General features: G+C 41.5%; 1 protein-coding gene across 1 annotated transcript; it reads right to left on the bottom strand.

Annotated features, from left to right (window-relative positions):
• Window positions 1-3,031: 3,031 nt before the first annotated feature.
• On the bottom strand, window positions 3,032-12,005 carry NEFL (neurofilament light). Its single transcript, XM_030199614.1, has 4 exons — window positions 10,968-12,005; window positions 9,603-9,727; window positions 8,212-8,525; window positions 3,032-3,737 (listed from the first exon to the last, which is right to left on the bottom strand). Exons 1-4 carry the CDS (start codon window positions 12,003-12,005, stop codon window positions 3,475-3,477), a joined length of 1,740 nt encoding a protein of 579 aa, XP_030055474.1. The 3' UTR covers window positions 3,032-3,474.
• Window positions 12,006-13,698: the final 1,693 nt, after the last annotated feature.

Here is a 13,698-nt window from a genome sequence, read left to right as displayed (position 1 = left end):
CACATCAATCGATGGATTCAAAGAAACACAGAGTGGCTCGTAGCTTCTAAGAAGATTAAGATAAGTTTTGTATATGCTTTTGCATTTTTTGATTCAGTTGACTACAACAGCGATTTAGTTCTTTGAAGATCTAGAACTCTATGGATGCACACAAAAAACTATTATAAAAAAAAGTGATATGGACACAGTGTTGTATAAAGATATGCACACTTAAAATTTAGCACTAGTAAATTCACGAAAAGCAAATATTGTGCACAACTGGAGGCCGGGGGCAGTCAATGATTATATTGTGTCACAAATACAGTGGCTTAATATAAGCCAGACACTTAAGGTGCCTGCGTGACTGTATGAGACGTCCCCTTATTAACAATATGTTACTGTTGTAGCAACTTGCTCTTCCTACCTAGATTTTTGTATTCTACAACAGTATTAAGGTAGAGCGTAGCCAATTTTTTCTTTTGAATTACTATCCTAAAATAAGCAGTGGATTTTCCCCAAGTTCATCTTAATAATGGTTTATGGACTTTTATTTTAGGAAGCTATCCAAATCTTTTTTAAACCCCGCTAAGCTAACTCTGTCAAACAAATTCCAGAGTTTAATTGCTAGTGTGGCTTTGTAAAAGGAGCCCTAGGACTGCTTGCAATTATAATATGTACTATTCACACTAGTATGATCAACAAATGGACAAAAATAAAGTGCGATGTTTGAGAACATTACACAGGTCTTCAGCTCTAAAATGTATTGTATCCTTTTTTTGGTTACCTCTTCAGCATTTGGCTGATTGCATGTAGAATATTATGGGGTGAAATTACTAACGTGCTGCTGTTAAAGTGCCATTGTACTACAGGTCCCATTGTATACAGTGAGACCTAGCTACTAATAACTGAGATTAACAGTAAGATGACACATCTTAACAGCAGCCCACAAGAGTAAATATGCCCCTATTTGAAATAGCCCTACCGCATCAAGTCATTTTGACCTACTCTCTCACTGTTACTGTGTCTTTATTGCAAGCCAGTGAGGAAGTCTGTAGCCAAATTCATAGATTCACAGGAACCTGATGGCAGTGGTGCTATGAACACTTCTGCTAGGGATGTGATATTCATTAGCATGCATTTGATTTCTTAATGCTTCTTAAAAATTGAATGCACGTTAAATTGGTTTCATATGTGTTAACGTGTTAAGTCAACATATGTTATAAAGGTCTAATGCAAGTTGAAAGTTATTTTTTATTAAATTGAATGTGTGAAATGAGCAGAGAAAATTGTTTTCCCCAAACATGTCTCTAGCTTCTGCTTTGCCTCAGCACTACCACATCTGGCATAGGTCACTGTGGCTGAGATTTCTACTGATGACCTAGAAGTGAAAGACTCTGTAATATTGTGGCTATTGCCCTGAGCTTCCTCCCTCATGCTAGAAAGAAATCAGATCCTTGAATCGTCCAGGTATTTTCAGTTCTAGAGTATGACATCAAAAGGTTCTAGCATTCTATCTAGTAGGCTGTGGGTTCCAGGCCTTCACTATTTCATTCATCCTTTGAGGCTTGGTGTAGTGCCCTTTTCCCTAGTAGTCTAATGGTTAGAACAATGGGCTGAGAACTTGGAAAGCCAGGCTCAAATTCCACAGCCACCCCTTGTGATCTTGGACAAGCCACTTATCTCTCTATTGCCCCAGGTCCACACTTAAATTGTAAACACTCTGGGAACAGGATGTAACTCACCAGATCCCTTTACTAATCCCTCTTTCAAATGTTGCTGTACTTACTCCAGTAATCCAGTAGCAGGATTTACATTCACTTGCTCTAGGTGGCTTTGCCTCTGCCTTGGGGTTACAAGTACAATGTCAGTGTTTGCATTCAGCTGCTATGGATTGTGTTGCGTCTCATGATTATGTTGTATTATTGTATTATTTGTTTTTGTATAGTTCAAAGATATTGGTTTTTAATATGGTTTTGGAATTGTTTACTATGAATTTATTGGAGACATATTTTGAATTTTTTTGTAGAGACTGACTTGGTTATTTTAATTTTATTTTACAATTTTTATACTGTTTTTTGATTTATTTTGCTGATTGTTAGTTAAGTATACATATACATTGTATTTTGTATTATTAAAGTTCTGTAAATTCCTTTAATATGTTGGTGTTGTCATATATAAAGTAATTAAAAATCAAATCAAATGATTGCTATCATAGTTCCTGACATTCTACCCCATGGATCAGATCTCCTGGATCATTTGGGCATCTCTAGCCTGCCCTGTGCTTTACCTCCTACAATTGAAGTCATTTATGGATTCTAGCCAAGTGCTCCATTGTGTCCAATCTCTGGGATTGCAGAGCTACAGGTAGCCATCCGTAAGCTTCATTCCCTAATTTTAGACCATAACCTATAGCACTGCAGAATGACAGTCAAAGTCAAACCAATGGGTGGACAGTGCAAGGACATGAGACATCTTTTTCCCCAGAAACATTGCCTAAAAATGTGAAATCAAGTGGCCTGGTGCTAGGGGCTGGAAACCAAGGTTCAAATCCTGCTTCTCCCATTGACCTAGGAAAAATCACTTTATTTCCCATTGCCTCAGGTACCTTCTTAGGTTGTAAGCTTTTTGGGGAAGGGACTTATACCTCCAAAAAAATGTACACCCCTTTGTACCAAGATCGTCTAAAATCTATTTAATCATAGCCTAGCCACCAGGATTAGGCAGAGCCTTTCCCAAACATGCATCATTTCATAGTGACCAAATAGAGAGGAGATAGTGCAGAGTCAGCCTAGGTGCCATCTTCCACTCCATAAACTTGTATCCTGTTAGGACCACTCTTGCACTGAACAGAAACTAACTCTTTCACCTCATTATGAGTGGGAAGATAGGACTAGCATAAGCTGCTCATGAGTGGTGTATAAATGTAACGTGACACAACAAATGGTGAACATACTACTTCTCTATCAACCAAAGACCATCCAATTCCTTCTTACACAAGACGACATACAACGAGCAACCTTATGTATGCACTTCTGTAAGTTTATTTGTTAGACGTTTGCACAATCTCATCTTTGTTGCATTCTACCTTCAGAGGTTTCAATAAATATTTAAGGTAATTTTGCATATTTTTAATAAACCTGAGACAGGTTTTTAAAATTATTATTCATAATATTTTAATGTTAAGTTTTGATCATTCTGTACTCAAAAGTACATACCATGCGTATGCTGGAGCAAGCCAGTGAGGTTCTGTGCAGGCAAAAGACACTTTGCATAGAGAAGTAGTGAGAAATGAGAAGAGCTGGGGGAGGAAGAGAGAGAGAGAGAGAGACAGACAGACAGAGAGAGAGAGAGAGAGACAGAGACAGAGAAAGCAGGAGGAAGAACAATCATGATACTGTTTAAGATTCGTGAAACAGAAGTGTGTTGTCTCATTTGGCATAACAGATTTAGCTCAATTATTTGTTGGTCATTTTGGGAAACCTGAATTGATCCAATTTAAGCTTTTTTTCCTTTGCTTTTTTCTTGTTCTCTGTCTTCATCCTCTTTCGTTTCACCTTCATCAGGTTCTTCTGTGGTCTCTTGGGATTCCTCCCCTTCTTCTTCATCTCCTCCCTCTCCCTCTCCTTCTCCCTCTCCTTCTCCTTCTCCTTCTCCTTCCTCCTCACCTTCTCCTTCTCCCTCCCCCTCTCCTTCTCCTTCTTCATCTCCACCTTCTTCACCCTCTTTAGATTCTTCCTCCTCCTCCTCCTCTTTATCACCTTCAGAAGACAGAAAAGAGAAAGCATTGTTACAATGTAGCATCACAGTCAATCTGTGGTGGTTGTTATTACACATAGGGATTTTGCTAACTGGCAGGGGAATGCTTTCTGTTTCTAGGGCAGTGAGTGACCTGGTGTGGAAATGGGAGTGGATAGTGTCTTGGCCAGGATTGGAAACAAATGAAAGATAAGCAAACCAGGGGTGTAGCCAGACCTTGGTGGGAGGGGGGTCCAGAGCCTAAGGTGGGAGGGGGGCACAGTTTAGCCTGTCTCCCTCAGCCGCCGCCCCCCCCCCCGCCACTTTGGACCCCTGCCGCCACCCCTTCCCATTGCCGCTGCTGCCAGGTACCTTTGCTTGCGGTTGTCCCCAACCCCCGCCAGCTGAAGTCTTCTTCAGCGCCGGTCGACTCCGGTGCCTTCACTGTTTCTGACTCCTGATGTCCTGCGTGCACGTCCTGTATGTAGCCTTGTGCAGGACGTGCACGCAGAACATCAGGAGTCAGAAACAGATCATCAGCGAAAGCGCCGGAGTCGACCAGCACTGAAGAAGACTTCGGCTGGCGAGGGTTGGGGACCCCCACCAGCAAAGGTACCTGGCAGCGGGGGAGGGTTGTCGGCGGCAGGAGGGGGGATCGAAAGTGGCGGGGGAGGGTCGGCGATGGGGTGGGGTCAAAAGTAGCGGGGGCCAGGGCTTAAGCTGTGGGGGCCCATGCCCCCGTAGCCCCACCTACCTACGCCCCTGAAGCAAACTGCAGCTAAAGGACTGTGTCATTTAGCCAGATTCAATGGGCTGCCCCATCACAGTTTGGAATACTGAGGGAATCAGCTTTCAAATTCCACATTTCCCAGCCAAGTAGCTAGAAGAAATGCAAGGCTTAACTAAATAAGGGGAAAGGGAATGGGACTTTATATACCACCTTTCTGTGGTTTTTGCAACTACATTCAGAGTAGTTTACATAGTATATACAAGTACTTATTTGTACCTGGGCCAATGGAGGGTTAAGTGACTTACCCAGAGTCACAAGGAGCTGCAATGGGACTTGAACCCAGTTCCCCAGGATCAGTCTGCTGCACTAACCACTAGGCTCCCCCATGCCACAGAAGTAACAGCATGTATAGTTTAAACCAGGAGTTCTCAGACCTTGAGAAATACCTAGTCATTCAGGTTTTCAGGATACCCACAATAAATATGCATGAAATAAATTTTCATGCACTACTTCCTAAGGACTGGGTTGAAATCCCGTGGTTTACACAGATATGTTCAAATTAAAGTTTTGCTATGCCTGCTAATGCCTAAAAGAAGTCTGTTAGAATTTATTTTTAGATATTTAAGAGTCATTTGTCTCTCCCAGTGGGCAATTATATCCTAGGGGAGAGGAAATTCCCCAACAAGCAGTGCATGTTTTCTTCTCCATGCATCCTTAGGAATGATCAGCTACTCTGGATCTTATTTGTAGAAGAGTTTTGTCATTTGCATACAGTGAGAAACAGGGCTGTCTCAAGAGACAGTGGTGCCCTGAGCCAGCTTGCTTTGGCAGTGCCCCCATCACATCCCCTTCCTCCCTCCCACAGGTTCGGCATCTTTCCCTCCCTTGGACTGGCATCTCTCCCACCCCTAGATCCAATCTCTCCCCCCTCCTCTGTCCCCCTCCCCGTGGGGTCTGGCATTGTTCCCTCACCTCTCTCACTCCCTCATAGGGCTGTAAAGTTTATGCTGGTTGCTGGCGGCAGCAGCAGCACCATGACAGGCTACCTTCTACCAGCCTCTGGGTCTTCCCTCTGCCACATCCCGCCCACAAGAAGTTACATCAGAGGAGGCAGGACATGGCAGTGGGAAGACCCAGGGGATGACCCAAGGCAGCCTATCATAGTGCCTGCTGCTGCCGCCAGCAACCAATGTAAATTTTACAGGACTAAAGAGGAATGAGAGAGGTGAGGGGGCAGTGTCAGACCCATGGGGAGGGGGATGAGACTAGACTGGAGGTGGGAGAAAAAAGGCTTTATTTGTAGGCTAGGTGAGGTCAGAGGCTGTGTATTTTGGTGGCCTTAATCACTGGTGCTCTGGGCCGGAGCCTCACCTGGTCTAATGGTTAAGCCGGACCTGGTAAGAGAGAACTTTGGGAAAACAGTGCCCTCTTTTTGGTGTTACAAACCTTCTATACAGGTGGCTGTTGACCACAATTTTCACTGCTAGTGACTGCACAAGTTCTAGTTTCTGGTTGGCTTTTCTTTTTACCAAGTTTGCAAACTAAGGGCTCCATTTACTAACGTGTGCTAACGGATTTAGCACACACTAATGATTAGAATGCTCTAAATGCTAAGATGCCCATTTTATTCCTATTGGGTGTATTAGCATTTCGAACGTGCTAATCATTAGAGCTCACTAAATCCATTAGCGCCCCTTAGTAAAAGGAGCCTTAAATAAAATCCTTCTATTAATATTTTCCTGTTGTTTCATCTAATGATTTTATTTTTCATTCCATTTCTACTTCTGTAATGCCTTTTCTTCCCCATAAGCAGTTTACATTTACTGCATAGCTTACATAGGTGACCCTGCAAGAAATTGTATTGGTCAATGATAATAGTGTGAGCTCCATGTCTGTCTACATCAACTATCTAGCAAAAGTTAGTCAAATAATCCAGGATCATGTGGGGAAACTTGCATTATTTTAAACATATCAAGGCTGGTGCTGGGTTACCTTCCATCAAGATGCACAAAGGTAGTGTTGTACCTAAATGCAAAGAAGGTGGATGCCACATGTGTAGCTCAGATAGTACTCAAAATGGCATAGACAGAAAATAAGAGGAATGCAAGCCATAAGGGAGCCTCATGAATAAGTGTGGGGCTTATAACACTGTCAGAGCTGCCCTGAGTCGGGTATGAAGTGAAAAGGGGAGGGAGAGATGGAAGGAAAATATTCAAGGTAGTGGCTTATGAAAGGGTGTGAAAAGGTAGATATATTGGGAGAAGGGATGGGGGCTGAAGATGTTAGGCTCAGGGGTGAGAAGGAAAGAAAGAATGAGTTTGGTAGGCAGATAAGGTGATTTGGAATGTTGAGATTTGGGCAGGAAGGTTCAGTTAGAGGGAGGGAGGGAGGAAGGGAGGGAGCAGGTGGAGGAAAGTGGTAGTTCATGTAGGTTTTGGCTGGTCCTACCCTCCCAGGTATGGCGTTTCTTGGAAGGAGTTAGTTCTAGTATCCAAGTAAAGGTTCTTATGAGGGGTGGTGGTGAAGGGAGTTTGAGGACACAGCTAGGTGTGTGGGGATGAAGTTGATTGGTGCTGTAAAAGAGAAAGTATATTGGAACTGGTTAGGATTCTATATAGCGTGCCTAGAGATTTGCGCCGAAATCCAAGCAGATTATATAACAATGTGTGTGCATGACTTAACAAGCTTAACAAGCTAATGAGCGCTGATAACAGCACTTAACAAGCAATAATGAGCACTAATTAGAATTTAGGAACTCAACTCGCTAACTGCATTCTGTAACAAAATGCGCCAAACTTCTAACAAGTGCAGGCAAAAAGGGGCGTGGTTATGGGCAGGGAAATGGGCATTTTGAGGGCATTCTGAAATTTACAAATATATTTATAGAATATAGCCCAGTGTGCCTAAATCTACGTGCTGGAATTTACACCATATTTTCATTGGTGTAAATAGATGCATGTAGTTTTAGGCGCTGAAATATCAACTAAGCATATTCTATAATCGCAAATATGCTTAGTCGTCACTGATTTCACTGCTGATTTTTTAGGCACCATATATAGAATCTCCCTCATTATGTGGCTTGTATGTGATACCTCCATGAGATTTTATGCATGCTCTTGTGGAATAGATTTGCATACAATGGAGGTAGTACATGCAAATTTATCTCATGCATATTCATTGTGGATATCCTGTAAATCAGACTGGCTGGATGTGTCCTGAGGACTGGGTTGAAAACCCCTGGTATAGAATAAGATATTTGGAAAAATTGGACTGCTGATGCAGTAGGGTGTGCAACCTAGTCATGCATTATTCTTAAAAAAAAAGTGAATTTTTTTTCAGATGAAGTCATATGGTTGGCTAGTTCAAATTAAGACCAGAATGTTGAGAAATCCACCTGTCTTCTAGTATGACATAGTACAATATATTATGCCCCTCTATATTGTGTCCCGAGCTGTGTTCACTTTTAGGTTGACATCTGAAGAGTAGCACACATTCATCTCTCTAAGGCAGGGGTTTTCAACTCAGTCCTCAGGACACACCCAACCAGTCAAGTTTTCAGGATATCCACAGTGACTATGCATGAGATAAATTTTCATGCACTACCTCCATTGTATTCAAATCTATCTTATGCATATTCATTGTTGGTATTCTGAAACATTGTGGGTATCCTGACATCCTGACTGGCTGGGTGTATCTCAAATTCTGGGTTTTAAAGCACTGCTTAAAGGTATATACTATTCTCAAAGTGACATCAAAGTGACATTTACCTTCCTCCCCCTCCTCTTCCTCCTGACCTTCTTCCTCCTCCTTTTCTTCCTCTTCAGCTTCCTCTTCATCTCCAGGAGCTTCTGCTCTGGCCTCTTCAGCTTTTGTTGATTTGATTGTCTCCTCGACATCCACCTGTTCTTCCTGAACATGGCTGGTATAGTATGATGGGAAGGACCGAGCTGACATCAGATAGGAGCTACTCTGTAAACCGTAGCTTGGCCTGCCAAAGACTGGGGCACTCTGGGTATAGCCACTTGATATGCCTCCAACACTGGTGAAACTGAGTCTAGTTTCTTCTCCTTCCAATAATTTTCTGGAAAAAAAAGAACAGTAGTATATAATGCTAATTTCACAAACCAGAAGGGCTTTGTAGAGGTTATGATGCTTTGTGAAATATTTGAACCCATATTTTCTGTGCTGCTCTCAATACTCAATAAGTAAATCTTCTTGAAATTAAAAAAAATTATTATTTACTCAACTTTTTGAAAGAGAAATATGCAAAATAAAGAATATAGAACGAAACATTTATTGTTATTGATTAACCAGTTGCAGTTTTAAAATATAACACCAATGCATTAGCAACTGGGAAAATGGCTTAATACTCATAAAAAGTGAGAGAGTTTGTTAAACAACCTTTAACTAGAGCACTTTTGTATTTCATTGCATGCTCGCACTCCTGGTAAATATAATTATTTTCTTGATGTATGTATGGATTATTATAAAGTAATTTAATATAGAACTCTGTCTTTACTGTATTTGTTGTGTGTTGATTGGAATGATGGGATGGAAATATGCATTAAAATGTACATTGTTACATATGAAAAGCCCAATTATATTTCAAGATTAACTTTGATAGCTATAATTGTATAATGTAAATGAGTGCTAAAGCCTTGTTATTCATTCACCCCCTGCAAAAAATATTTCCAGTAATTTACCAAAGGATTTCTGTATAATGTTGGCATTTGCAAAATGACTGTTGCATCTATAGAAAAGAATTTCTCATGGCAGATTAGTTTCTAAAGACCCATTGGGACCACATAATAATCCTAAATTCTTTTTTTTTTTGAGTTGTGTTGGTTGATATATTTACTCTAGATGCATCCTATGTTATCAAGATCAAATTTTTTTAAAAAGCCATTCTTAATCATCAAACAAAACAAAAAAAATCAGTGAAAACTGATTAATGAACATCCCGTAAAAAGACTTTCTATTTTCAACTACTAATATTTTTCACCAGCTGCTCCCCTTTCACTTATTTTAGCTGGTGGTTCCTGTGAACTAAAACTAAATGAAAACGATGAAACAACAAAACAAAGTTTATTTTGTGGTCACAAACACAAGGCACAAGGCATAAAGTCTATGTGTGGTATAAAATGTTCCCAGTCCATACCTATAAGCCGCAATTTCAATGTCCAAAGCCATTTTCACATTCAAGAGATCTTGGTATTCTTTCAGATACCGCGCCATCTCACTTTTTGTAGATCTCAGTTCATTTTCAAGTTTGTTTATTGTATCCTGTTGGATGTAAAATACAATACTGAACATTGCTAAGGTCCCTCTGCTAACAATTGGGTTGGTTGATGGCCAGTGGTCAACATTAAGCTGACTTATAATGTAATCAACTTATTTTGATATAGCCTAGCAATAAAATTCCTTCTGTCGATGGGAGTTGCTTTAATCGAATAACACATTCTTATTTTGGAAACCATCGAACTTTAACCGGAATCTGTTCTAAATAAGCAAGGAATGCCTATTCACGGTCTTGTCATTGGGGGTTATTAGATAAACACTTAATTGCAAAGTTACTGTTGATCAAACCCAGTACAACGCTTAGAAAGCTTAGAGAATACACAAACTATTGTTGCGTTCAGTTTTAGTCAATTAGAAATGACAAATCCACTATGCACTCTATTTAAAGTCATATTTTTGTAAGAGGAAAACAATTATATTCTTGTATGAATTTAACTTAAAACACAAAATATGTAAACATAATTTTCATCACTCCCCGCCTTCAATTTTCCTACAAAATATAGTCTGTCAAACCTATCCTCGAAGTTGCAATATTAAATTTTGTTTTAGGTCAGCATATTCTTTACTGGAAAAAAAAAAATCAACCTGTATTCCATAATATTAAAGATTTCCCATGGAAACATGAAGGCAAATAAAGACCTCAAGGCTGGTGTCGTCTGCACATCTGTGCCCTCAGCGTGATCATTATTTCTCCAAGCATTCTTGGAGTAAAGCATAACATGAATAAACTGCATTTTTCTCTTATAAACATATTATTTAGGGGATTCTTATTTTCTTCTGCTACCCTTTAGCACATTTTTGTTTTGCATAATATTCTCACCGTGTTACAGCAAGGTGTCAGCATTCTCCAGGGTTAGGATCTCCACTATGAATAACGTAGCCCTCCCCCTCCCCCTCCCCCCCCCCCCCCCCCCCCAAGTAAAACTGGACAGCAGCGGAACTCTCAAAATAATTGCATTGTTTTAACACCAGAAGGCTCAATAGGACAACGTATGTATCCAGGTCCCTGGCTACCTCTTTTTCAGAAACCATGCCCCTTGATCACGTTATAACCCCCCTCTGGCTTCTTCAGCAGCAGCAGCAGTTCCATATGTACATTTTATATATATATATTATTTTGGTAGCCTTCCTTCTCGTCCCCTCCCCCCCCCCCCCCCCCACCCAGGACTCTGACCCACGTTTTATTCTCACTTGGTTCCTAGAGTCCTTCCCACATGTACGGTACCTGTAAAGCCATGATTTCGGCATTCTGCTTATCTTCTAGGTCCTGCAGCTGCTTTTCTAGAGCTTCGTTCATACCCCTGCATGCATCGATCTCCAAGGACTTAGCTTTCAGCATCCTCCTGCTCTCGGACATCTCGTCTTTAGCGGCCCGGACGGCGTCACCCTGCTTGGCTGCGCTCTCGGTCATAACAGTGAAGCGGCTCTTGAACCAATCCTCGGCAGACTGCATGTTCTTAGCGGCCAGCTTTTCATACTGGCACCTGATGTCCTTCAGGGCAGCCGACAGGTCTGGCTTGGTTACGTCCATCTCCACCGAGATCTGGGCGTACTGGATTTGAGCCTGCAGCTCCGCAATCTCCTCCTCGTGGATCTTCTTCAGGAAGGCAATTTCATCCATCAGGCTGTCGATTCTTTTCTCCAGTTCTGCTCTGGCCAGGGCTGCCTCGTCGGCTCCTTTCCTGACTTCCATGAGTCTACCCTCTGCATCCTCCCTGTTCAGGATCTCTTCCTCGTAGCGAGCCTGCAGGTTCCTTAGGGTTTCCTCTAGGTTCTCCCTCTCGTTGTGCAAGGACTGCTTCTCATTATTGGCGTCCTCGGCCGCCAGCCTCAGATCTCGGATCTCCTGCTCATAGATGGCTCTCAGCCTGGAGGGTTCTGTGTGTTTTTGCCTGAGAACTAGCAGCTCGGCCTCCAGAACTTTGTTCTGCTGCTCCAGTTCGTGCACTCTTTCGATGAAGCTAGCAAATCTATCATTGAGATCTTGCAGCTGGGCTTTCTCCTGGGTCCTGATAGTCTTCAGATCATTACTAATGGCAGCCACCTGGCTCAGATCTAAATTTTCCACTGAGGGAATCAGTGACGAGGAGGAGGAGGTGTAGCTCCTTCGTAGGGACACTGAAGACACTGGAGCTGAGAAGCTAGTGTAGGTGGAGCGGGGTGCCCCATAGCCACTCCTGACGGTGGAAATGTGCACCCTAGGGCTCTCCACATATCTGCGCTTGTAGGAGCTGAAATAAGGCTCATAGCTGTAGGTACTCATGACGGCTGCGTTGCGGATCAGTGCTCTCTGGCAGCCCTTATCATAGCTGCAGAAGTCTGACGCAGCCATAAGCTGATCAATCAGCACCATGGCCAGCTCCAACCAGCCACTCGGAGACAGCCTAGCAGAAAACGCCTCTTCTGCCGGTCTTCCTGTAGCAGTCAATATAGCGACGCCCTCCTTACCTTGCTGAATCACTGTTCCGACAGTTTAAATACCAATGCAATAGCTAATAATATCAAAAGAGATAATGGTTTTGTGTGTAATATCAATCTTCCAGTGTTTAATGAATAGCCTTATAATTAAACTGTCATTGAACACAACTTTAATGTAAATCTGTTTTATAATTACATATAGCATTTATAAAAGCTTTTCAGTTTTAATCGGAGCTCTGTGGTGTTTTTTTTTAAAGCTATATTCATTTAAAAATGAATATAAGACCTGAAGAAGGGACCATCTTCAGGGCATCCTTTATAATATGACATTCCAAAAACTACAATCTATTTTCAGTTAATAATTCCAATTCATGAAGTACCTTGTTATTTATTTCCAAACAGGATTCCTAACAATGCTATAACATTTTTTTAACTTTAAATTTTTATTGAAAAATTTGAATATTATACTATTTGTAACATCCCTCAACCAAGGGTTTATTGCTCAAGTACAAACAATATAACACAGAGACCACCCTCTAATTCTAATACAAAATCTCACTAAACTATAAAGTTTAATTAATGAAAGAAAAAAAAAATAACTGCAGCCACCTCTGGGGTAGACGGCTCAATAGCACATTTCTCTCATCCAGACGCAGTACTTTTACTTGAGAAAAGTTAATTAGAAAGAAATAAGATGAACTTGCAATAGAGAGGCTGTGAAGAAGGGAAAGAATAGGCCCTCTGCTGGATAGGCAGGGGAAGTCAAGCCTGAAAAGAAAGCACGATGTTTCTATTTATAACTTTCTGATATCTCTTCTGGACGGCTTCATGACTAGAGCTTCACAAGTACAACTTGCTAATTTGGTTGAATTATAGACTATGTACCATATACCTACTTCCAGATGAAAGGAACTGGGGATGGGGCGGAGACAGCCTCGGTCATATGCCACCTAGAATGCTCTCTCCATCAAATCGCTTCTTTAAGAGGAATTATTCCCCTTACAAAATATATACCAAGGGTTTTGATAAGACGTTCCGGTGGATTGGTGTTCCTAGTGAATCTTATTCATATCCATAAAATCACCAAGAAAGCAGATTTTTCAGCTGGCAGGGGCAGAGCTGAGAGACCTTGACAGAGAAGCGGGTGGGGAAAGTGCCCCAATAGGTCTGCATCTATTCTCTAGATAGGTGACACATGTTTTACGTGCCCCACCTTTTAGAAAACTATGGAAAAATGTTCTTAATAACACAATGTTCTTACAATAGGAATAACTTCCATGTGGCATGATCTTAGGCAATGCAGTTAATATTTTGGGGCGTCTAGTCTCCTGCTTTTTGGATCACAGTTGCCTATGCAGTTTTGTGCTGAAGCAAAGCTCAGCTATTCGCTGTATCGATTTTTTTTTCCTGCAGGGAGGCATAATAGTTAACTCTGCAGTATTGTCCCGCATTACAGCATCCTGTAAATCTTAATGACATGTCTTTTTTCTAGCCGGGACTTTATTGCACCATTAGTCTGAGCCTCAATGTGAAAAAAA

Source organism: Microcaecilia unicolor, chromosome 4, assembly GCF_901765095.1.
Source record: "Microcaecilia unicolor chromosome 4, aMicUni1.1, whole genome shotgun sequence".
Classification (NCBI taxonomy): Eukaryota; Metazoa; Chordata; class Amphibia; order Gymnophiona; family Siphonopidae; genus Microcaecilia; species Microcaecilia unicolor.
Note: the sequence above shows the minus strand (reverse complement) of the source record. Positions and strands in the feature narration are given on the sequence as shown.

Excerpts from the sequence above, each read along its gene's own strand:
- NEFL (XM_030199614.1), bottom strand. The coding sequence starts at position 12,005 with ATGAGTACCTACAGCTATGAGCCTTATTTCAGCTCCTACAAGCGCAGA. Across the intron at positions 9,728-10,967 it reads CCGAAATCATGGCTTTACAG|GATACAATAAACAAACTTGA; the intron begins GTACCGTACATG and ends TACATCCAACAG. Across the intron at positions 8,526-9,602 it reads ATTGAAATTGCGGCTTATAG|AAAATTATTGGAAGGAGAAG; the intron begins GTATGGACTGGG and ends TTTTTTTTCCAG.